We start from the raw sequence: 25,415 nt of genomic DNA on the forward strand, positions 1-25,415 counted from the left end.
GCAGGAGGTCAAGTGTGAACAAATTGTTGAATGTAAAAAAGAGGGTGATCTTTGTGGATAAGTTACTTAAATTATACTTTCTGTATTAATGTGGTTATCTGCATTGGACTTATTTTTAATCCTAGTGTTTCTCTTCTCCCCTCTCATAGCTTTATAACGAGTTGAGTTTATGTTTTGAAACTGTTAAAACAAGTGAAACTCAGCTGCAGCAAAGCTGTGCCTCTCTTCAGGATCACTTACTTGAAAAAGATAAAACAATTTGTCTGTTGCAAGTGCAACTTCAGGAAGCACATAATGCTTCTAATGCAATACATCAGAATTCTTCTCCAAAATATCAGGTACAGGTGAGTCCTCTTCTAGAATAATAAAAGTTGTTTCTTCGTTTAAATTAAGCTTCTGTATCAGACAGTTTTAAAGGAAATTGCAATTTGGTGTTTTGTTTTGTTTTGTTTTGTTTTAAAAACAGACATGCAACTGTGCTGCTGCAGTACTGTAACAATTTCTGCTGTTGCTAATCAAAGCTACTTCAGAATTAAATCTGTCATGGGGAGAAAAAAGAGTAATGGTGTCACTATTCAACAAGACTTTTATTTATATTCTCTAATAAAGATACCAAAAATAAAAGTGAAACCGTAGTGCTACTGTTACTGAAAACAAATTCACTGAAAAAATTGTGAAGTATCTGAATTTCTTCTATCAAAATGAAATTGTATTGTTTCTGATTTGTTACACTTTTCCTGACCGTGCAAATAAATTAGAGATCATGAATCTAAAGAAAGTTTTATGGTGGAGAGAAGTATTTGTCTAAAAATTTCTAAGCTTTAGTGTGCCATTTGGAACTATTACCATAAATGCATCCATCTAACAGGCCTCCAACTTTACAAGTGTTCCAGGTCTTACATGTATACTCCTGACATTTTCCGAAGGCCAATTTTTGACTTGAAGAGAGTTTGAAAGGCTTTGAAATTATCTACCCACATTGTTTTTGTAAACACCGTTGCTTAGTGTCTTCCATAGATACATCAGTGAGGTGTACGTGTGAGTTTCAGTTTTACTAACACTCTTTCCCTTGATTAAGTAAAGAAGTGAAAATAATTAAGGTAATAATGGTTGTTAAATATAAAACTTTGCTTAGCATGGTGAGATAAGGTACATCTGTAATCAAAGATTATATTAATAAGAAAGTTGAATATTAAAAAAAACCCATAATGTTGAATTGCTCAAGATTTGTGTAAATAGTAACCTGCTGTAAAACAAAAAACACAGAATGCAGTATCTCCTGGATTTGTTCTGATAGTCTTTCCAGAATAAATATTCTAACTTTATTTGTTGTAAGATTCTTATTCTGTACTGTCATAGTTTGAGATGGCCCCCCCAGGAGTCAGGGGCTCAGAGATGATTGGGTGCCAGGGCAGCGTTCCCTGGAGAACCAGTCACCACTCATCTTGTTCGCTTCTGCTCAAAATCATATATCACAGCCCCGGAAGCTGTTGGCAGTTTTGCTGTTGGTGTCTGCTGCGTGTAGGTGGAGAGGGCCAGGGGGTGGCTGGGCTCCTTCTTCCTCCTGTCCAGTGGGGGAGAGGGGAGCCCTGTGGCCCCCCAACTCTGCCTAGGCCAGAGTTGGAGGCAGCATTGGAATGAGTGCATGTTTGTGAGGGATGCGACTCACAAACAACTGGTAAGCGAGGAGAGAGAGAGGCAGGCCTTGTAGCCAGGCCCTCTTCTTCCCCCCCCTTTGCAGCCAGGCTGCAGAAGGATGCTGGTTTTCCCTCTCGCTGTTTAGTGGGAGTGGATTTTAAGGCTCAGCATTGGAGCAGAGCCAAAGTGGATGGGCTAAATGCAGCTCGGTGCCAGGGGAAGAGAAACCCCCAGGCGAAATTAGAGATGGACTGGAGAGAGGCCCGGAGGATGTCCTTCACAGTGATTTAAACGCAGGACAGCAGAAAACCCGGAGGAGGAATGGAATTTCAGGATACATATGTTGATAAACTGACTACACTACAGCAGCCTATGAACTGAGGTATGAGAGGACAGACTCATAGCTATCTTCATGGACTTCAAAGGAAAAACTGCAGCAAACAGCAGAAGGTTGGTAGGAAGTGCTCAGGGGCCCCGAACACTCCCACGAGAGAGACTGCATTACATATCAGCCTTGGAAGGCTTTTCCTGGACTAAAGTTAAAGGGAGGGGCTTAAAAGGACTGATAGAAGTGTAATAATATATATATATAGTTGCCTTTAATTTGTATAGTATTTATTTGTGTAAAATAAATGTATATACTTCCCCTTCCCCCTCTAGAAGCCTCTGGCCTGAAAGTTTCTCTCCGGTATTGGGATAAATTGTGGCAAGGGGTGGGGGAAGCCTGGAAATTGGATTTTGGATTTCTAATGTGGCTCAAACTGCCACATGTACTTATATGATTTTTAAAGTTCCACTTAATCTAATGATGCAACAATTTTGTTTCACAAATGATAAAATACATTCTTTTAAGTATTGTGAAGTGTTTACATCTTGTTGTATTCCAGACCTCTTCCTGAGTCTTGAAATTTAGGTGTTTTTCTTTTAGAAGATTTTAGTGATTTTTTTTGAAACATTATAAACTTAGTCTCCATGCAGCTTTGGATCATAGTTTTTGAATTCTCAGGCTGTATTTCTCAATAAATCATTGAGCTTCCATCATATTATATGGCTCTGAGGAATTCTTTACAGTTTATTTTGTCATGTGATTTGATTTTTTTATCTTAAAAGCTTTCATTATGTCTCTGGATTATTTTTCCTGAAGTTAGGGAGGCCTTGGTTGTCTTTGTGAAGTGATCTTATAACGCTTTCCTCCATATACAACACCTATATTACCAAGCCTGGATATTGTGTGACAATTTAGTAGATTCTCCCCCTCTACTCTGCTCTTGCAAGATCCCCATCTGGAGTGCTGTGTACAGTTCTCATGTCCCCAACATAACATAGACAGGGAACTGTTGGAGCAAGAAGGGACATGAAGTTGATAGGAGGATTGTAGCATTTCCCCTACAAGGACAGATTGAGAAAGTTGGGGCTGTTCAGCCTGGAGAAGAGAAAGTTGCATGGAGACCTCACAGCAACTTTCCATTATCTAGAGGGAAGCCAGAGAGGGACTCTTTGTCAGGAACTGTAGTGACAGGACAGGGAGTAACGAGTACAAATTGAAAGAAGGGAAATTTAAGGTGGATATTACGATGAAATTCTTTACTTTGAGGGTGGAAACGCTGGAACAGGTTGCCCAGGGAGGTTGTGGATGCCCTAAACCTGGCAGTGTTCAAAGCCAGGTTGGATAAGGCCTTGAGCAACCTGGTCTGGTGGGAAGTCTTCCTATGTTTCTTGAACATGTGGGACACTACAGGTGACTCTTTCCCACTGAGTAAACTAAGCATTTATTGCTATTACTTATTTCTTATATTTACAGTAATTCTGTAACTGTAAGATTTTTTCTCCCTTGAAAATACAGCAGCTGGGTTTCTTTAGGAGCTCCTAGTATAGAGCTTTCATGAAATGCACTTCAAATCCAAGTAGAAAATTTGATTTGGATCAATTTTCTTTTCTTCTTTAAAGAACTTAAAGAAATTTCTGAGGCCAAAAGTAAGATTATTTTAAAAGGTAACGACAATCTACATTAGTGATTCAACTTTATACTTGATTTCCTATGGGTATTTTAAATTAATTGCATCCAGCGTGGGTGAATTGTTACTGTTTGTTGATTTATTCCCTGTCTTCTTCCAGTGGTGTCTGAACGTGAAGTGCTTTCACCAGTATACTCCATGTAGATTAGCATCTAAACGTGAAGCAGTCCTAAATTACTTAATGGTGAACATGGGTGCAGATAATTATTTTCCTATGACCTTCTGTTGGCTTCCTGCCATATTTCATAGAGAATTTCCTTTTTCGTTAGTGAATGTAAGTTCAGTTGGACATTTTGCAGATATATAGTAGTTGAACATTCATGTGATCTGTCATGAGCTCAGTCAGATTATTTACCAATCCTAATGTAGAAGATAAGGTAGGAAGCAGAGGTAGACAACTTGTGATAATGAATGTAATATAGTAAGCTAAATGTAGTGTATGAAGCTTCATTTTTCAGTCAATTAATCTTAAACCAGGCTGTGGTGGGACAAATGATTAGTGTTACTGAGCAGACTCATCGAGAAGGAAATGTCTTTCATTAGGATACGTAGCTACTAGGTTTGTTGAGAGATGTTGAAGCAGTATGTGCTTAATATGCTTAATGTTTTCTCTTGACTAACATTCTTGCATTCTGCTATAACAAGTATCCCAAATTTTACTGACGTGCAGTCCTGCTCTGGTTGAAAGGCTACAGTGTGCCTTTTGGGAATGTATCATAATGCTCATTGTTGGCTGCATTTTGATGACAGACAAATTTCCCATCACCAACTTCACTATCTTGTATAAATTTTAGAAAGGTAGAGGTTATTGTGTGTTTCCACAGCTGAGGTTTCTGCAGGGGAAGAAAGGTGATTACCTATCACTCCTTCTCTGAACTGTTAGATAAGCATAATTCTGCTCATTTGTGAAATTCTGAAGTTAAACATGATTAAGAGGAGCCTCCTAACTTACTCTGCTACCTCTTGACTGCAACATTAGAAAACAATGGACTTGGAAGTGAGGCTTAATTAACAGAACACTAAAACAATGTAGGCACCTACAAGTTTTCCTATTACCTTTCCATGAAACAATCCTTCCTAAAAAAGTAAGTTGGTTTAAGTGCAATTTTATTTCTGCTATAAATACTGATTTCTTGAGCATGTTGAGATTCATGAGTTGCTGAAAGTTCATCCGGTGGGACATGCTAACAGTCTGTTGACAGCACTGGTGTATCTTCTTCAGACATTCAATAGCTAGTATACATCAGTGCTGCATATATTAGCACTAACTTTTTAGTGGATTTGAACTTTTCTTGCTGTTGAGATTACATCAGAGTCAGACAAAAATGAGTTTTATATTATTGGCTTTATTAGCAAGAATATATCTTTTTTCTTTCAATAAGGGTAAAAGATGCCTTTTTAAAATATTGTAATCTTAATCTAGTCAGTGTGGCACTTCTGTTGGTGAGGGCAAACTTTTGCTTCATTTCATTTTGCCTGTTCTGCTAATGTGTGTCATAAAGAATTTGAGTCTACTTTACAGTAAATTTCTATTTATGTGTTAGAATGTGTGCATTCAGCAGCTCTCAAATGCCTGATCTCTGCTCAGAGATTAGCCACCTTTGAATTTGGAAGTTATTTTAGTTGGATCTATGCTCAGGCTACACAGTAAAAAAAAATTAAATAATTTTCAAGACATAAGCTTGTGGGGCTTGATTAATTTTATCCCATGTAATTGTTTTGGTTCTTTTTCATTATTGGTGTTCATTTTTAGGTCTGAGATGTATACCATACCTTTAGTCATACAATTAGTATACCATAACTATTACCAATGTGAATAGTAAGTATTTGAATATATTTTCTGAACTGAAGCTGTAATTTCCACCTTAACTCCTACTTTTTTTACATGTGCAGACATCAAAGACTGTATTAAGAGGTGATACTTGATCAAAGAACAGTAATTAAAAGACATGTAATTTTTTTTATTTGTAACTGTAACATCTGACAGGTATGGGCATTCTACCTAATACAGAGTTACTTCCACTTATTTCTCATTATGAAGCTTTTACAAGTAGTTCGAATAGAAAACATCAGTAAAACAATGAAGTAGAAACTGCACATAGATGTAATTGAAGATTAGAGGGGAAAAAAGCTGATTTGTAACTAAAATAAAAGTTTAGATTCATATGTGAAATATGTAAAGAAAATATATCAAAAAACCCTGCATCCATTATTGCCACACAAAAATCTATCAAGTCTTGTTTTCAGAGTATAACTTACTTTTGTCTTAAACATCAGTATGTTAGTGATTTCAGTTTATTAGGCTTCTATAGTAGAGTCTTTGAAATACTGATTTTGACTGAAATATAAATGGTAAAAAAACTTAGCTGGACAGGGTAATTATAGTTTGTTTTAGTGGTTCTAGATTTAGTCCATCTTACTATGAATATTTAAAGTCCATGTTTGAGGCTTAATTTTCTGTTTCTTGTTAATGAGACAGCATAAAAAGAGGAAGATATCCTGTTCAAAGTGTGGTGCTGTAAATTTCATTTTATAATTTTATGATAATTTCAGTTACTGAAACTAATTCCTAACAAAATGCTTTATATGTTAAAATTATTTTGGCTTTACTGTTAGAAAACATATTTAATTTATTTTTAGTCAAAGTTTCTCAGGCTTGCACCCTCTATGGATCAAAACTTGACAGAAATATCTTTCTGTTTTTAGAAATACTGAACTAATTAAAAAATAACTTTAAATCATCACAAAGATGTCAAAATGTAATTTTTTTTAAAGCAACTAATAAATACTGTAGTATAAAGTTATTTGTACAGGACAGGATGAAATGCTAGTGGTCATTAGAGCTGTGTAACTGCAGCAGTGAGGAAAGCAAAAGATTTTATCACTGTTTGCTTGAAGGCTCAGGCTTTGAAATAATGGAAGAAGAAATATGCAACTGAAATTGACCAATTTACGTGACAAAACTTTATATATGAGTATATAACTTTATATATAAGTAAATAATTAGTCTTTAATGATGGAAAATACCAATAACATTTTTCAAATGGTTGTATTCCCCTAATTGCAAACTAACTGTTATTTGGTGATTATTACCCTTATAATAGGGAGAGGTATAGATTATAGTTTGTAAAGTTGAGTTTGTTCTGTGTGTAAATATATAATAGTAAAGAATCAGTATTTTCTAGTATTTGAAATACATAGGTAAGTATAATTTTACCGTTACAACATGTGTGATCTTCAATATTAATGATGTCATTTTAATTTTTGCTATTTTTTATAGCAAATTATTTATGGTAGCTTCCAGCTAAACACTTTTTTAAAAAAAAAACAAACAAAACTAGTGTAAGTATATGTCTGGTTGTTTCTTAGTCAAAGAAGCAATAATAATTTGTTACTTTCCAAATGTTTTTTCTTATACTAGCATGTCATGAGACTACATTTAACAATGTCCTGTATACATGTCTTTTAAACAAAATGGAAAGGAGAAAATACAGTATTGTTATTTTTCTACAGTCTTTTATTTGAGCTGCACAATTGTGGGATAATATAGACACATACAAAGGACTGGGTACTCAATGGTGCTTGTCCTCAGAAAAGCTGTGTAGAGTTATAGCTTGTCTAACAGAGTCTGTGGAGTCATTGTTGCTAGTGGGATCACAGTATAGTAGCACTTGATCACCATAAAATGCAATTTTAGTTACACCTGGGTGTGTTTAACTATGACAATTTGGGACTCCACCTGCAATGTTGTAGGTGTGCCAGGATGCAGGCATGTGTTGTCTATAAAATAAGGAATAGTGGTTTGTGCAGCTTTTGAAATTACTTTAAAAAAGGAAAGAAATGCAGTGTACTTTAAGAAGATACTATAAGTTTTGAAAACTAATCTACATCCTGTTCTAGAGTGTTAAAAAGACAGAAACAAAAAAAAAAAGCTGTTTTGAAGAATAGATTAATTTTCATTTAGTTTAGTTTAACATTCCATATATCTATTTTCAATGTAGAATAATCAAAAAGGATCACCATACTGATAATGTGGGTTTATAATGCAAAGAGCAACTCAACTTTAACTACTCTATTGTGGCGCTATTCATACTGCTGTAATAAAACTTAGGAACGTTTAGTGATTTTTTTTTTCCCTACAGTTATTCAAAATTACATTACCCTTACTGAAAACTGAATGGCTTTTAGTGGATTAATTAAACTATAGCTGGTTTGCCATCTGGGTGCTGCTTGTTTAGCTGCTTTCTCACAGAAAGATTTTTTACTGATTAAAGAATATTTTTTTGTTAGAAGACAGCTTCCAGACAATAATTTCTAATATAGAAATGACATATGGACTATTAATTGTTATGAGGTTAAATTTTGGGTTATGAAGAGGAAACTACTTGGACATTTCTTTCCAATATTCAGTTTATTTTCATTCATCCACATACACACCCTCAGTCCTCTCATTCTGTGTTGCAAAATGCTCAGGCTCTTAAAAAATAAAATCTGTTTATAAATGTACAAGGAAATAATTATATTTTACAGCAAGATCACCCATGACATTATGTTGGAGTCCAGGGTATAGGCTAAATGCAGAAAAGAAAAAAAAAAGAGAAAGAGGGAATTAACTAAATCTGATTTTTATAGCTCAAGTGGTTTCATTAAATTAGAGTGCTGTGTGCTACTGTTCATTAATGAACTTGTGCCATATGCTTTAACTGTTCTGGTCAATAGCTGATAAAGAAAGGCTTGTGTTTAAAAAAAAATGGATAAAAATATCTTTGTGATGGGCTTTTATCAAAGGACTTGCTTTGAATTCAGTAACTACTACTGAGGCAATATGGCTCGCAATTTGCGACCCAAAGGTAGTCATACATTATTGGAATACAGCCTACTGCGCTTCACATTACACAGATGTGAAGGCCTGATTATAGCTGCTTCATAATTAACAGTGATCCGATTTGTTTTGTGGCATAAATGGTGCATGTGTAGAACATTAGCCATGGCACTCTCATTCAAATTCAACTCAAGGGCTCAGCGGCAGGCGGGTCACGAGCTTCAGGGAGTAGAAGCACAAGCTCCTCCATATGTTCTTGCTGCATCTTACTATGGCTATGAGTGCAAGATAAGTTCCCTAAAGAACCTAATCGTGTTCTGTAATTACAGCGCGGCTTTCTGCTGGCTAGAAATGAGGGAGAAGCTAAAACACTCCCTCATCAGATAATTTGTAAATTACTTTACATGGCGGATGCCTAACTCAGTTGGTTTTCAACTGCTGAAATTATAAATAATTGTAACAGATGTGGCAATATGGCTGGCCTCCAATAAATGAGGCCCTTGATAATTTGGCCGACCCTTTGACAGGCCAATTTAATAAAATGTGAACAAAATCTTCTTGCTAATAATTTATCATCCCTTTTCCCAATAGAATAAATTTAATTACCCTAGCAGTTAACAAGGTCACACCCAGATGCCAAACTCGGCTACAGTTTTGATAATGCAATCAGGAATTGAGAGGTGATGACAGCGTTGTTGTTTTTTTCATTACCTGGCTTCACATAAACACAGGTGGCGTAGCTTTCTTGTCAGTTTTTAATAATTACAGGCTATTATGGAATGCATAGTTAGCAGATTGAAAACCACACTTTAGTGAATTTGTTTGAGTATGATTGAGGTTCTAATGTACGGAGATGATAATGCATAACAAGCCCATTCCCTAGTTTACACAATTAGTGCACAGGTTTGATTTTTACTTGTGATAATAGTGTAATAGTTCAACAGATAACAAAGCTGCATTTTTTTGGAGCAGCCTCACCATCAGCTGAAGGTTTACATTTTTTGCTTTCTAGTACTGAGTATGTAACTCAGAAAAATATGCTTTTTTTAAACTTACCTGGTAACTTACAGTGTGAATATGTGTGTATATATATATACACACACATATCTTAAGATATCTTGGCTGTCTGCATTTTCGAGTACTTGGTCAAGTAAAATCAAGTAGAATCTTGTGGTAACTAATTAATAAGCTCTTTAAACATGAAAATGCTAGAGAAGATGCTGTAAGAGTTCATAAGAAAAAAAAAGAGAAGAAAAAGAAACTTATATAAAACTTAATAGAAACTTCTAAGAGCCATAGTTGTAAAGCATTGCTTCCAAGTGTATAAAGATATTTTAACCAATCTTTAGTTGGGCTTCTGTAGTGTTATGTTCTGTTTATAATGTCTATTAATTGTAATGTATTAAAGCAAATAGTACTGATGTTCAGCAATACTTGTTGAATTTTTGCTTGCTGTTCTCTGATCAGTTTAATGGGAAAAATGCCCAATTTTATTGTGTACTTGCTGCTAAAAAGTTGCTATTCCAACAAATACATAAGGAAATGAGTGACTGATATAACAAAAAGGGTTAATGAAATCCAACCTTGTCTTGTTACTTCCAGTGATGATTCTTCTGAATGTTTTTCCAGACTAAAAATTTGTTCTTATCTTATAATTGCATATTTTCCCCAATAATTTGGAGCACTAATTTTATACCATGAGGTCTGATTTCCCTAATGAATAAAATAAATCAGTCATACCTGGTTCGGGAAATCTTTCTGATGGTCTTCAGAAAGGAATTGCATCCTCTTTTCACCTCCTTGTTCTTCTCTAGAAGATGATCAGTGTGTTCTTTTTCGTATTAATTTCATATTAATTTTCATGTGAATTTTGGAGGATGCCAAATATAAATGTTATGAGGGTGCATGGATGGTGTAAACCCTTTTTTGGCTTTTAGCATCTTTTGGCAGCTCATGGGGACACATGAGATCAAGGTCCAGGCTGGGTAAGTTGCTCTTCGAGAGTTTGCTAATGTCGCCCATCCTAGATGTATGTGCAGTGAACAGAGATAAGGCTGTGACAATTGGGATTTCTGTGCTGCAGAAAGGAGTTTGCAAATGATGCTGTGGTGACCATTGCCTCTGACTTAGCTGCCCAGCTGTGTAATTCAGTAACAGAATAAGAAGAAACCTTATTTCTCATATATTCTTCTTATATATAAACTGTCTCTGAACATTTTGTGCATCATGGCTTTACAAGGCACGTGGCACCGGATTCTTAGAGTTTTGCCTGGAAGTAAACTTGGGGGTATGGGTCATGGTCTGGTTGGGTGCCATAAGTCAAAAATACTGTACATTCTGACTGTACATGTGTCCTCTAGTCTGAACTGTAAGTACACATGAGGCTGTGTTGTTAGTTCTGAAGCTCTTAGATATCTGGTGTTTTGGTACCTGCTCTTTTGCTTGTTCAGGAAAGTCATGCAGAATAGAAGTGTGATGGAGCACAGCTGTATTTTCTCCACATTGCATGTACTCTTTGTGATAGCTGACAGCAGTGGTATTCGATTGTTTTCCCTAAGTACAGTGGATGGTTCCCCATGTGGTACAGCTTTGTGGCAAAGATGGTGCTTATGCTTCATCTTGATTAATGCATCCAGAAAACATCACCTCAGTCTCATTGTGTAAGTGTAAGAATAGTGAGAGATCTGCTTGGTAGAAATAACTACTTTCTTGATTGTATTTTTTGTTTAAAACATAAATAAGCCTCTGACATTTATTTGGACTATATGTTTTGGATGTAAGTTGTTTCAATATCATAACAGACACATGATTTTTAATAAAATAGCATATATGTTACAAACTGATTTTGCTCTTTGAAAGAAGAAACCATTACTCTGTTAGGCTAGACCTTGTAATATAGGTAGAGTCTAATCCAAGATCCATAGACTTGAAAGAAAACTACACTTGGCATGTAGATGGATAGACTGTGAAGAGGGTCAACATTATGTTTACACTGAAATTAGAGTTCAGATGTAAAGCTAGAAAATGAAAAGCCAAGAAAAGGCCATGTCTCCTTCGGAGGATCTGATGAAATTGCACTTCATAGAATCATAGAATGACCTGGGTTGGAAGGATACTTTAAAATCATCTAGTTCCACCCCCCCTTCCATGAGCAGGGACACCTTCCACTAGACCAGGTTGCTCAAAGCCCCATTCAGCCCGACCTCGAACAATTCAAAGGATGAGGCATCCACAGCTTCTCTGGGCAACCTGTTCCAGTGCCTCACCACCCCCATAGTGAAGAATTTCATCAAAATACCTAATCTAAATCTACCCTATTTCAGTTTGAAGCCATTTCTCCTCATCCTGTCACTTGCTCTTGTAAAAATGCCCTTCCTTCTTCATGCATAAATCTTGGGAACTCTGGCTCATTCATAGAGTTTTATTTTATACAGCAGGAATTAAGGTTCTCTTGATAGCCAAATCTTTCACTAAATAATTCGGGTTCAGTAATTTTTTTTCCCTCCTAAACAAAGATACCTATAACAAAAAGGCTAGTAGTATAAAGTTAAATATACATGAATCTGAAACAAAAGACCAGAGAGATTTTATCCAACTCTGTGAAAGACTTCTTTTCATGTCTTAAAAATTAATGTTTAAAATTTTCTTGATATTTGAGTAAAAATCTAGGCTAGGAAATTTAGAAGAATATTTTTCAAGTATTAAAGGATATGTTAAATTTAACAGAAAATTATACCTGCCTCTTCTTTAACTGGAGTTCATTGATAAGCAAAATGTCAGTTTTTAAATGGATCTCATCGGGTTACATGTGGGTTCTTAGAATTCCTGAAACTGAAGAAACTTCATAGGTACACTTAAAAAACTGAGCAAGTTTTGAGGATATTCTAGACCCAAATAATATAGCAAGATATGTTTAGGTAACAATGATACACTGAATATTTTGAGGGTAAAAGCATAGGCATTTTTGAGGTGTAAGTTAAGATGTAAGACCCTATTTATTTGTTTTAGTTTTCCAAGAAATATGTTGTATAGGCATGCGCACAGAGACTGTTGTAAGGGGTTTACTAGAAATTGTGCCTTTATGGTATTTTATTTCAAATAAGTATCACAGTATGGCAATTTTTAGAGTTCTCTTTTGGAAGAAGAAAAGAGTGGAAAAATAACTTCAAAACAAATTGGTTCTATTAAGGTCAATAGCAGAACTTACATGACATAGGGAGGAGGGTTTTGATGTATTTTATCACTCTTGAATGGAGTTATGTTTCAAAGTACTCTACATTTCACTTTTTAAAGAAGGAATTTAAAAGTGTGGTACAGTAAGAAATTAGTCATTAGCTAAATTAGTGTTATTCTTATGGCTTTAAAGTCATGAGGTTCATGGTTAAAAGGTTGGACTCGATGATCTTAAAGGTCATTTTCAATGTAAACCATTTTATGAAGACTTAACAGTTGTTGACTTTTTAAAGTAACAGTAACATGAATTTAAATTATAACAGATTTGTTGATTCTTTTTTGATTTACTAAGAAAATTATAAAGGTTATGTTACACATAGAAATCTTTTTTACATGCAGTGGAGAAATTAGTAAGATGTATCTAGTTGGTAAGTGTATTTATCTTTCTTAAGAAGAAAGAATAAAGTTCAGGTGAAAAAAAACAATTCTAACTTAAGCATAACTACATTTCACTTATCTACTGGCATATTTCTGTCTTTTAAGTTTTGTCGGATTCTTTTTCTTGTATATAGTGCTCAGGTTTTGGTCAAACGAACATGAAGTCCAGTTTTCTTTGACGCATTCTTTTGAATGCCTGGCTTGTCTACTTCTCGTAATTGTACCAAATCCTGTCTTCTCTGTTGAAGTGAGTATTTGTCTTAAGAATATGCTCAAACAGTTGCAAGGAAGTGACCTTGTCAGAACTTTGCTAATTAGGGAAAGTATGTATAAAATAAACTTTTAGTTAGTCTTGACAAAGTTGTCTTCTGGAGCAAGTTTTGTTGATTGAAGACTGTACTGCTTCCTAGCTGCTTGTCATTGCTGTCAGAGCACCACTGGCAATAGAGTTTCATGAGTTTACCCTCATCAATCCAATACAAGGTCAGCTGGGTCAGCTCAAGCCACTTGCATTGACTTTTTAAACTAACCTGCCCTTAAATTTATGCAATTGATTAGGGAGGCAGTTTCCATCATCCCTTCTTCCAGCAATAGTGTTGAGGTGCTAACCTCCAGCTGCCTGGATGCATTGACCATCTGGGAATTATATTATCTTTGTCTGGCACAGCTGTTTGAAGATCAGTGTGTGTCCTCAACCTTAAAGCACTGTGGAGGAGATCTGTGGTAAAGCATTTCACTTTGTGATTTCTGTAGACTGACACAACAGGCGTATTGTTGGGTGGTTGTAACGGAGTGGGGTGTGATTGCACTCAGTTCATAAAAACTCCACTGGCAAGGAGACAGTCATCAAGCCATGGTAATTTGACCACTCTTGGTCATGTGTCTGCTATCGGACACCAGTGATATAACTTATAGTAGCTCGTACCAGTGAAATGTGAGTTGTCGGAACAGGTTTTGTAACTAGGCCAAGTAGATCAGTGTGCAGTAGTGTTGTATTATGGCAAGGAATTGCTATGCATGGATTGATAGCTGGGAAGTACCCTGGATTTCAGTGGTTTAATGAAATGACATACCTGCCTTGAGTAACACTGTGATCTAGAATTACCATCTATTTTTCTGTAAGTCTTCAGTTTGACCTCAATATTTGTGCCGAATTTAAGGACATAGCAGATACATGTTGTAGATTGACATTAAAAAGATATCTTTCTGGGGCAGTTTTTAACTAAGAATATATTTATTGTCAGAATATGCAGTTAAGGGTTTTTGGTTTTCTTCCCCCCCCAGTGTTTGTTAGGCTGGTGATACTTACCAACTTGAAATTTCACCAGAAAATGTTTCACCAGAAACAAGTCTAGGAGGTGAAATATTTTGTTAAGGAAACAAGCTTAGGGGGTAAAACATTTTGTCAAGAAATTTTGATGCACTGTGATGTACAAAATAGTAGAATAAGTTGCTGCAGAAGAAACAGCTGTATAAAACAATCATTTTTAAGAATGTAAATTTAGATGTGGAAAATGTGGACATGGTTTGACAATGTTTAGTTATTATTTTGAGGTCTGGTTTTGAGTATGGAATCATGAGTCATTTACAAAAGCAGAATTATTTACAGATTTTGCATGTTCATGTAATATTGTTAATCTTGTGTTTCTCTAGGCAGTTTTATGTAAATGGTGCATTATGCTTCTAATTTTTTGTTACCAATATGCCTACACTTATTGTTAAGTATTTCAACAGCCTATTTTAAGTGAGCTACAGTGCTCTATTACAGTGCAAAAATCTGAAATTGGGCTTTTACAGGAAAAATTGAAAAACTTGGGTTCTAACCTAGCAGATCATAATTTGAGCACTACAGATATGCTGGAAAGCAACAATGTAAGGATGCAAAGAAAGCATGAGGTACAGTAGTTTTAATGCCTTGTGTCTAAGTCAGATTGGTGATGCCAAACATTTTTGCTCAAGGGTCTAGATAATAATTTTAATATCTGTTGACACTGCTTATAATTCTGGAAGCTTGTTTAAATGGTTCTTGTGTTATCTGCCAAAGACTTGTTAAAATAGCTGTTGGGAGTAGACGGTTTTACCTTATTAAATACTGAATAAGGGATTCTTAATTAAATGAACTATTTGAAGGATAAATTCTTTGTAGGTTTGTTAAAATGAATATTTATCAGATATTTTGTGGTGTTTATCAGAATGACCATCTTTTTCTGGAAGGAAAATGAGAGAAATATAAATGGTTATTATTATGATTCTATAAATGAAAAATATTTTTTTCCAAATTCTTGATTTTTATGGTAGGATATAGTGGGTTTTTTTAGGAAGAATGACAAAAATGTCCTTTGAAGGTTATACTTTTGACTTTGTATGGTGTTGGATTGCCTCTTTCATGGTGTCTCACTCTTAAATATAGGCATCAGTAACAGTAACAGCTATAAATTATAGTAAATGAAAGAGAGCCATAAATAATTCTATGGCTTAAACTGATCTATTAAATTAACTGAGGTCATGATGTTTTTCGTGTGTTCAGCCTCTTCCTCATCTATTTTTTTTATTGTGGTTGAATAGAATATGGGAAACTTGGAAGAGATTTCTTTAGTAAGGTTGCAAGTATGAACATGATTCTGAATGATATAAATAATTTACAGGAGTCAACCGTCATGTTCATTTACAAGAGTCAATCATCATGTCCATTTCCCTGAAAACCTTCTGGTTTACCCATATTTGGTATCTCATAACATTTTCTTTGAAAAATGTATGATGTTCTTTCTTAATATCCTGTACTGTATGCTATATTTGGAAAAAGACATAATTTACAACATTTGTTCAGGAGCATGTGATGGCACCTCTGTGAAAATGTGTGTAAGAAAGAACAAAATGCTGTATAAGCAATGTAGAGTGAAGGACAGAAGGTGAGAAACAGCCCTACAAACACCAAGGTCAGGGAAGGAGGAGAGGGAGAAGTTGCTCCAAATGCTGGTATTTCTCTGCAGTCCATTGAGGGGATCACCATGGAGCAGATGTCTATACTAAAGCTTGTGGAGGAGCCCACAGCAAATGGGTATTCCATCATGGAAGCTGCAGCTTGTGGAGGGGAGTCCATACTGGAACAGGTTCCTCTTACATGAACTGTAAGTGGAAGACCCACTCTGATAAGGTTTATCCTGAAGGACCCTAGCCTATGGAGAGGCCTTATGCTGGAGCAAGGAAAAGTAAGGAGGAAAGATGGCCTCAGAGGAAGTGTATGGACTGCACTGCTCAGGAGGAGATAAAGAAGTTAGGAGTGATGGAATGAAGTTGAGGGTGGGAAGCTGGGAGCTCCTCCTGGGAGGGGGATAAAGTGTTAATTTTTTTTCTTTATTTCTTACTACCCAAATCTATTTTAAGTGACAATAACTTAAACTGATTTTCTCCAAGGTGAGTCTGCCCATGATGGTGAATGGTAAACCCATAAGCTTTATTGCCCTATTTTTTCCTCCTATCCTAGTGAGGAAGGAAATTGAGTGAGCAGTTGAGTGGATCTTTGACCCTTTGCCAAGGTTAACCCACCACCAATGTCATTGTCTGTTTCCTCAGAGTATTGTAAATGAGACTACTGTGTTTGTCATGAACTGATCACTGTGTCAGAAATAAAACAATTACACTCCCTTGTGTAAAACTAGATACAGACTTTTAAAACCTATTGTGGAGAATCTGTGCCAGTTTGATATGTAGATCCTAGTATTTTTTTTTTATTTTTTTGTTTGTTTGGGGATTTTTGGTGAGAGTGAGGGTAATAATGCTTTTTTAAGAAAATTGTTTGTTGTTTGTTGGGGGTTTGTAAATCTCTTTTATGCACATTTCAGAAGTAAAAGTATCCCAAAACCAGATGACAAATCACCTTGGCAATATTACATTCGTAATTTAAAATGTGTGGTATTACTATTTTGTGATATTTCATGATAGATTTTTTTTTTCTCCTTTTTGGAAACTCATCCTATTTAAAGTGAAAAGTATGTTCCATGGCATCTTGGAAATGTATCATACTGGAAAATAATGGACAAAATAAAAAATGGCAGCTGCTAGTTAAGAGATTATTTAAGGTTAAATCAATTTAATAAAATAGTAGAAGTGTTGACATATACAGTATTGAAGAAGAATTTATTTTGAATTCCTTTTGCTGTGAATCAGTTATTTTACAGTGAAAGTGGCAAAATGCAACAACAATAATCATAAATTAAGTTTTTGTTTGACTTTATGTATTTACATATTAACATTTTACCTTATTGGTATTAAGTGTGTGTTAGTATTTCTCTGTTCTTAACCAAAGTTATTCAGAAAATCTGAAAGTCTAATTTGATGAGGTCTTTCTTTCTTTGCCGTAAGGACATATGACATAGAATGAAGAAAGCTGCCCAGTTTAAGTGTTACTTTCACATACTCTTTCTCCAGATTGCTATATGAACCTGTACATAATATAAACACATATTCTTGTCTCTAGTTAGTCACATTATAGTTAATGACCATATGGTCATTATGGTATAAGATCTACTGTCTGTTGTATTTATATTCCTCAAGCATATTGTTCCTTCAACTTCACAGTGTGTTAAACTATTTCAAAGGGAAAAAAATCCTTTCCCTCTTGTTTCTGGTTGTCCTATCAAGTGTAACCTTGGACCCTTATAGAGCAATTAGACCAGCCTCTATCCCCTCCTTTGTAATGAGGTTTCTTGCATTTCTGAGTCTATAACCCTTTAGTCTTCCCTAATGGGACATCATTATTCTGAAAGAAACAATGTAAATGTAAATGAATATTCTCATTAACGAGTCACAGAGAAACCTTTAGTGGTAGCGCTGTGGTAATTCTGCTTGTTATTTCTCTGGTATTCCATGCAGATTTTTTTTTTATAATTCATTATTAGTATTCAAAATTACTTCTTCTTTAATTCTGCACGTCTTTCATAATCCAGTGTTCCAACTAGTTCAACCATGTCCTTGTTTTATTCTCCAGGAACCACCTGTGAAACGTTCAAGGTCTCTGTCCCCAAAGAGCTCTTTTAGAGAGTCAGAGGAGCTAAGGAAGCTTAAAATAGCTGAAAGGAAGATTGAAAACTTAGAGAAGACGCTACAGCTAAAGGTGAATGTTAAAAAAATCCAAACCAAAACCTGCTAGCTATAAGCTTGCATAGTGAGATATTCCAAAATAAACAGGCATTTTAAAAATTAAAAATACACATATTGTTATGGACTCTGTATTAGCATAAGGGAGCACTCTCCATTAGTTTGCATTTTTGTTTTACTGTGTGAGTAATCCTGCAGTCCTATAGAAGCTTAATTGAGCTGTCATCAATAACACCTACTTGTTAAATACATTTTCAAAGTTTGTGTCTGAGAATATATATTCTGAGAAATTCTTGTATTCATATAGAAGTAAAGTAAATCAGAAAGTACAAAATTTTTTTTTCTTTATATTGAAGCCAGTATTTTAAAATGTTGAAGTCAATTACTTGAAACAGATTTACCCCTGGAAATATTAGATGTTATGGCTCAGAAGTTGATGTTCTAACAACTGCTGTTAAAAAAAAGCCAGTAAACAATCCTCCTCCCTCCGCCCCTTGGTAGAATATCTTAATTGAGCATGTATTACAATTTCTCCCTGTTTCATAGATTTTTGTAGGAGTTTTTTTGTTGGTTTGATTTTTTGCTTCAGAAATACAGTACCTTTTGGACAAACTATTGGGTTCAAATTGCACCTCAGAACACAAAACTCAAACCCTAAGTCATATTTTCTTAAACATTTAAAATTCATCCTCTCCTCCCTCCCTCCTTCTCCTCCCTTCCTTTTTTTTTGCTTACGTTTGTTCAGAGTTACAGAATTTGAAAGGTGTTTTCAGTAGCCTAAAGCAGAACTGTTTATATTGAACATGCTGTGATAAATGTCAGGTAAGCGAAAAAATTTGATAGCTCTACCAACCATAGTCCTTAAGCTCCTGCCTCATGCAAAAAGACACCCATGTGATAAGTCAGTTTTAGAAAAACTGTAAGTGGGAATTATATTTTAGCACAAATGCCACAGTTCTTCACCCTGTATACTTGAGAGAGTTCAGTGCAGTGTCCTAACACATGTAGAATATATGAAAGATTATTATAATAATACAGGAAAGATTATTTAGACTACAGATTCAGTCTTTCAGGTCGTCTTGTTTCTGGGAGTCAGAAAATTAATTTTGTTTCATTTTTCCTCTCTGTTAAGAAATCTGAGGCATGTCCCACCAGCTAAATCTGAGGCTGAGAACTGGCCTTTGGGAGGCTTTCTTTTTGTTACTCTTACTTGGCCTGCCAGATGCTGATGCTACAGATTATTCTGACATGTGGACTACAGCTGTTCAGCCTTAGAAGCAAAGCTCACACAGCAGTGTGTATGGTTGTTGCCTTAAATGATAGAGAGCTCCACTCTCTGTGTTTTCTTCTGGAAAGAAGAGTGAAGGGAAACACTGATTTTCTCAGTAGATACAGAAGAGAAAGAACTCTCTCTGCATAACCTCATATCGTAATTTGTACCATTCACCATCCTGCCTTATCTTCTATTTCATCTTAAAATATAATTTAGGAATCTATGCTGGTTTATTATGTTGCAAGTGTGGTATCTCTATCACAGCTCTTAAACCATGATGTCATGAAGGGTTAAGTCTTATATCTCCCTTTGAAACCGAACACATGAACTCTTTGCATTTTCTCTTGAAAATCTTCTTGTCTTCTTTTGCGGAATGCTTTAATTGTTTGAAAAGAAGCTATAGAGGCTCAGGTCAGCATACTAAACTGTTATGGCACTACATTCAGAATTCAATGAGGCTACTGCCAGCATGGCAGTGAACTAAACTGTCATAACATTAATGTCAGAATATTTCTATTGGTGTTTTGTGATTTCTTGATGTTAGCCTTCTCTTAGGCATTTTTTCCAGCTAAGAATAATGCATATGAGCAAAATTTTCAAAACTGGCACTTGCATTATTGCCTCCTCAGACAGGGTGTTGACTATATGATTACTTGGAATATTCTTGTTCAGAAAAATCCTTGCTGTACCGATAAACACACTGATGACGCATATCTGGAAGATGAAACTGTGACCTTATCCATTAGTCTTTCTGAAAAACTGGCAAAAATTAAAAAAAAAAAAAAAAAAAAGAGAGCACTCTATTTATGGGGTTTTCAGGAACAGGAATGCCCCAGTCAGTATTGCAAAGGAGCAGAAAAGGACAAGATCCTATTCACAGGATTTTCCAGTTCTCCTCAGTGACTCATTTCTGACCAAGAAAAGTTAGCTATTACTATCTTTGTTGCTTTTATACGCGGGATGATCATGTAAATTCAGAGTGTCCACAGTTTTTATACAGAATTGCCTTTGTGTCTGGACATACTAAAAAGTAACAGAGCATGCCCGATTGTGCAGTTGTTTACAGAAGAGAATGTCAAAATAAATAAGAGTACTTACTGGGTTTTAAATAATGAATTATCAAGCTGCTACTTAAAATAATCCAAAGAATAACTACATCAATCTGCTTTTAGTCTTTCAGAAGTAGGTAAGAGTTTTTCTGTCAAGAGTAGGTATTTGATATGAGCTAAGAATATGTTATCTTGTCCTGTATTATGTTTTTAGAACTGTGAGCGCTGGCATAGCCCAGAGTAGATAATCCTGGCTGTACCGGAAAGCTCTCAAAAGCAAGCAGAGCTCTTCCCTTTGAGTTTTCTCGTCCTATTTAAGTTCTAAAATTTTTGGTGATAATTAAAACTAGGATATGTAGATCTCTCTTTAGGCCCACCTTAATATTTGTTTATGTGAGCAAGACCACACTCACATTTAGCTCAGATTTCCCGTGTAGTCCTATTTCTTGTATGGTGCTCAGATGCTGAAAATAGATTGTTATTAGTATTGTGGCTTGTTCACATAACTGTTTGTGGAAGAAACTATTTTTGTAATGATTGAGTATGTCACTTCATGTAAGCCTAAGAATAGTAGTCAAATAACTGAATCAGCATAATTTTTAAAATTTCCTTTCTACTATAACAGAAGTTGTTACAGGTCAATTTCAGCAAAATTTTGAATTAACTGCTAATCTTTTGGCTTGTCTGAGCTGCCTACCAGAAAAGAATGGCTTTTTTTTCACAGGCAGTTGGATTTTTCCTCTTGCAGATTGGACTTTCTCTTGTTGTCTTTCATTATTGCTTAGGAAGTACTATAGAATAATCTGGAGGTCCAGCACTGAAAGAAATGGTTGTTCTGTCCATTTCTGTAAATATATAGAAAACTGTGTGTAAGACAGTTTATTTATTAAATATGGCATAATTCAATCAGAGAGAGACATATCTAACAAATTGTGGAAATTTCAGTGTGTATTTAAAATCCTGAAGTGCTTAATTCAATAAAGACAGTGATTAAAGCAGTTAATTGTCTAATTTCTGTTTCTGCAAGAGCAGAGCAAGTGATAAAGGAAGGGAATAATTGTAACAAAACGGATAATAGAACAGGTAAGCAATAATGAAAAATGTAGATTCATAAATGGTAAAGGCCAAATTCTACAGCTGGTTGCACCTCTGAAAGGGCATTGACACTAATAAGCTTCTTAGAATTTATGCTGAAGACATTATTTTTCAGTACCTTGCCAGACTTGATCAGTTTTTACTAGCAATATCAAACAATGTCGGAACAATTGTTTCATGAATTTCTCTTGAAAACACAACATCTGTAATTGGATTCTTATGAAAATTTCCTGTTACAATGTGAAACACAGCATGGTAGTAGTCTTTGTGTCCTTAGTCTGAGCTATATCTTGCTATTTGTGTGATTGGTTTTAATATCATGGTAGTATTTACATGAACCACTTAAAAAAAGTCAAAAGTACTTTTTAAGCAATTCTAAATTTATAAACGTGTCTGGTTTACAGGTTGTTTGAGGTAAAAAGCCTACCACCACCACTTTGAGAAAGTGTGTAATGGTCATGTCACTTTGGACATGCTTCTGTTCCTAAATCTTTTTGTGTTACCTGAGTCATTTCCAAAAAACTTCTGGAATTTTGTATGTAGTAACAATTGAAATTCTAGCTGGTAACTTTCAAGTTTGTGCATTGTGAAAGCAGAGCACATTTTAGAAGCCAAGCGTAGTCTAGCTACTTTGTAGTTAGCAGTACTCTAGAAACCCTTGCCATTTTTTTGTAGTGGGATTTTATCGCTTGCGACTCTGGCTATTGGTGTATCTTATTTATTGGCTAGTGCTGAAAAGCCCTCGTTGCATGTAAGCAGTAAATACTTGCAGATAAAGTATTGTGATTTACTTAGTTATGTAGCTGCTCTACAAGCAGAGCTTCCACTATTGAAGTGGAAATGAAGCTCTGAGTGCAGATTTTGCTACAGGATAATGTCTGGTGAATTCTTTATTGCTATATGCCAGAGTTTGACTTGCTTGGTGCTGTGAAACACTTCTTCGTGGTATTCTTTTTTTTTTTTTTTTCACAGCACTATACTGTCATTTGGGAAAATCTTTTAAACTTAGATGATGTTATCCTGTAATATAAATCGAGGTGTATTGTTCTGTACATTTTTTGTATGGTTTTGATTATACAAAAGCTATTGTAAAAATTGGTTTTATTTCTTGTTTGCTGCATTACTAGAAGACAAAATCTGGAAGTTGCAGGTTTATATATATATATAAAAATATATGAAAAAATACTAAAACCTTTAAATTTAGGGATTCCAGTATTTTCCTTGAAAATACAAAAGTCAGTTTTCCATTGGGGAAAAAAAAAGGTAGTTTGAAAAAAAGATGGTGCCAGCAATCCTTTTTCAGTCTATATATTTTCAGATGTATTAGGCCAATGTATTCACAAGGTGAAAGCTGACATTTTGGTAGTAAATTTTCTAATTTTCTCAGCAGAATGAAAAAAAATATTTAATTTTGCCAAATTAGCAAAATTTTCCAAAGTAGTAATAAGAAAATTTTGATCTCAAAGACTGTAATTCCTGATCATTCTATTTAGATTTCTGATTTGCTTAATAGTTGCTAAAAGAGAACTTCTGTTTCATGTGGTCTGTGTGACAGTCTCTTACATTTTGACTAACTCTAATTCAATTTTTCTGGTTTCATACAGACTCGAGAAACTGATGAGCTAAGAGCAGCCTATGAAAAACACAAAGAAAGGCTGCAGATGTTACAGACCAACTACAGAGCACTAAAAGAACAATTAAAGCAGTGGGAAGAGGGTGATACCAGGTAAGTTACATAGCTCATTAAAAGCATTTCTCTTACACAAGAAACCTGAACAGAAGTATTATATAAGTATTGAAAATAGAATTTGATTTGAAGGAAGAAGGTGCTATGACTATGATCAAGAGTTTATCCCTTGTTAAAGCAGAATACATGGCTTATCCCTGTATGAGAAGAATTGCAGTTAAAACCATAAGGAAAATGTATCGAGCTGACACCTTGACTTATTTTATTTAGGATCTCATGGTGAGCCTGAGTACTGGACAAAGGTCTGCCAGGATTGCTTCCTTATGTTTATGTAATTCCCCAGTCAATTATTTTGTTGACTGTGTCTGTTTTTAATTTTCTTTAATACAGCAATTGCTGATTATGTTTCAAATGGTTTTAAAATATAATTTTATTCATTAAAAATATAGAAATAACAGCCTCTCTAACATTTAGTGATTCAAATATTAACTGCATCCAATCCTGAAATCTCCTTCCTAATAGGGAAAAAAAAATAATATGTACATGAAAGCAGGCTGGTTTTATATGTTAAATTATTTAAAAATCAATTATTCCTGATAATTTTACCAAAAAAATTGCAGTAAAGATCTTTATTAATGGAAAGAGGAACGACTCTACTACATAAAAATTTATATGACGAACATTCTACATGTAATTCTCCCTTAAATTCTATACAGAACAGTGAAAATTTTATGCAGAATTTTTTTTTTTTTTTTTAAGTCCTTAGCAGACAGTTAGAATTTTTGGTAAAAAAATGCATTTGAAGTTATGAAAACATTTCACTTCAGTTATCAGACACTCCTGTCTTTTGGGACCTGGTTCAAGGAAGTAATTTCCTTGTAGCTTTAGCAGGACTTCAGCATGCACCTACAGCTCACCAAACGCATATGCATTTTACTTAAAAATAATTCTTTTTGCAACTAGAACAATACTGACTAATCTTGACACAAACTTTGTAATGCTCTCTGAACAAAAAGAGAGTCACAGAAAATGCTGCAAAACTGGTAGCTGGTCAGAGTCCTACTGATAAACTGTCCCTCATATATAAGTAATGCTCTGGCCTATATGAGTAGATTTGCATTGCTTTGAAATACTGTGGCATTTACTTAAGAACAGTTTGTATTTTAGAAAGACAAAACAGTGTGGATGAAAATAATGGTAAAGTACAAAACTGCTACACCATTCGTGATAGCACAGAAAGATTTTTTGAAAAATTCAAGCATAATTACAAATAAATTTGTTTAAATTATAATGAAAAACTACTTCTTATTTAGAAAAAAAAAAACATGGATGATTTTTTTCCTCTAGCTCATTGTTTTTAATTCAGTGCAATCTGGAAGTGACTACAGGATAATAGTTACTATATTCAATGAAATTATTTAATTCTGTGTCTATAGCTTAAAAGGCATTCATTGTCCACTGAGAGGCCAAGACTGAAAAGATAAAAAAATTTAACCTAGATAAAGACAGTAAAATCAGACTTGATATACAGTGAAGCACTGAGTGTTCTGGTTCTGATAGTTTTTTAAAAGATAAATAAAAAAGAAAGAACAGGAAAGAGAGACAAAAATGACTTCTGTTTCTGTTTAAAATAAATAAAACCAGCTTGTGATATGACAGGAATGTATTTGGGAAAAGTAGGTATTGGGTAAAATGTAATGTTAAATCTTCACTCATCTGATTCTTCATATATATTTAAGATAAGCGGAAAATAGCAGGGTTTTTTAATTGTTGTCATCATAACAGAATTATATGAAGCCACACTAGAAGAGGTTTGGTTTTCCTTTTTAGTATGCCTAAATAAGGAAAGTAGCTGAGGCACAAATAAAAACAGTCTGTAGCAATAAGACTGTTATTTTGGTATCTCAAAAAGCTATATAGTGCTGGTGTAATGTAAATTGTGCATTAAGAACCCAGTATCAGGTCCTTATGTGGCACTTCTGATCCTTTATAAGTGATGGAGGACCCTATTCTCCTTATTTGTCATAGATTAGTATCTGTTATCAAGATGGCAGCTGATGGGACCTAATCCACCTGTCAGTGTACATACAGCTTGCACTGATGAACATGACTGCAAACATGATGGGGT

The 25,415-nt window shown here is 34.9% G+C and overlaps 1 protein-coding gene across 23 annotated transcripts in view; it reads left to right on the forward strand.

Moving 5' to 3' along the window:
- Positions 1-25,415, forward strand: part of CNTLN (centlein) — a 275,279-nt gene that overhangs the window by 149,009 nt on the left and 100,855 nt on the right. For 22 of the 23 annotated variants that reach the window (XM_032675070.1, XM_032675063.1, XM_032675068.1 and 19 more), the window contains 3 exons: positions 150-344; positions 18,074-18,199; positions 23,205-23,326. In XM_032675070.1, the coding sequence (XP_032530961.1) occupies positions 150-344; positions 18,074-18,199; positions 23,205-23,326 (443 nt within the window). The remainder of the gene's footprint in view (positions 1-149; positions 345-18,073; positions 18,200-23,204; positions 23,327-25,415) is intronic. The other variant, XM_032675081.1, reaches the window with a different exon arrangement.

The sequence above is a fragment of the Chiroxiphia lanceolata genome, chromosome Z (genome assembly GCF_009829145.1).
Source record: "Chiroxiphia lanceolata isolate bChiLan1 chromosome Z, bChiLan1.pri, whole genome shotgun sequence".
NCBI lineage: Eukaryota > Metazoa > Chordata > Aves > Passeriformes > Pipridae > Chiroxiphia > Chiroxiphia lanceolata.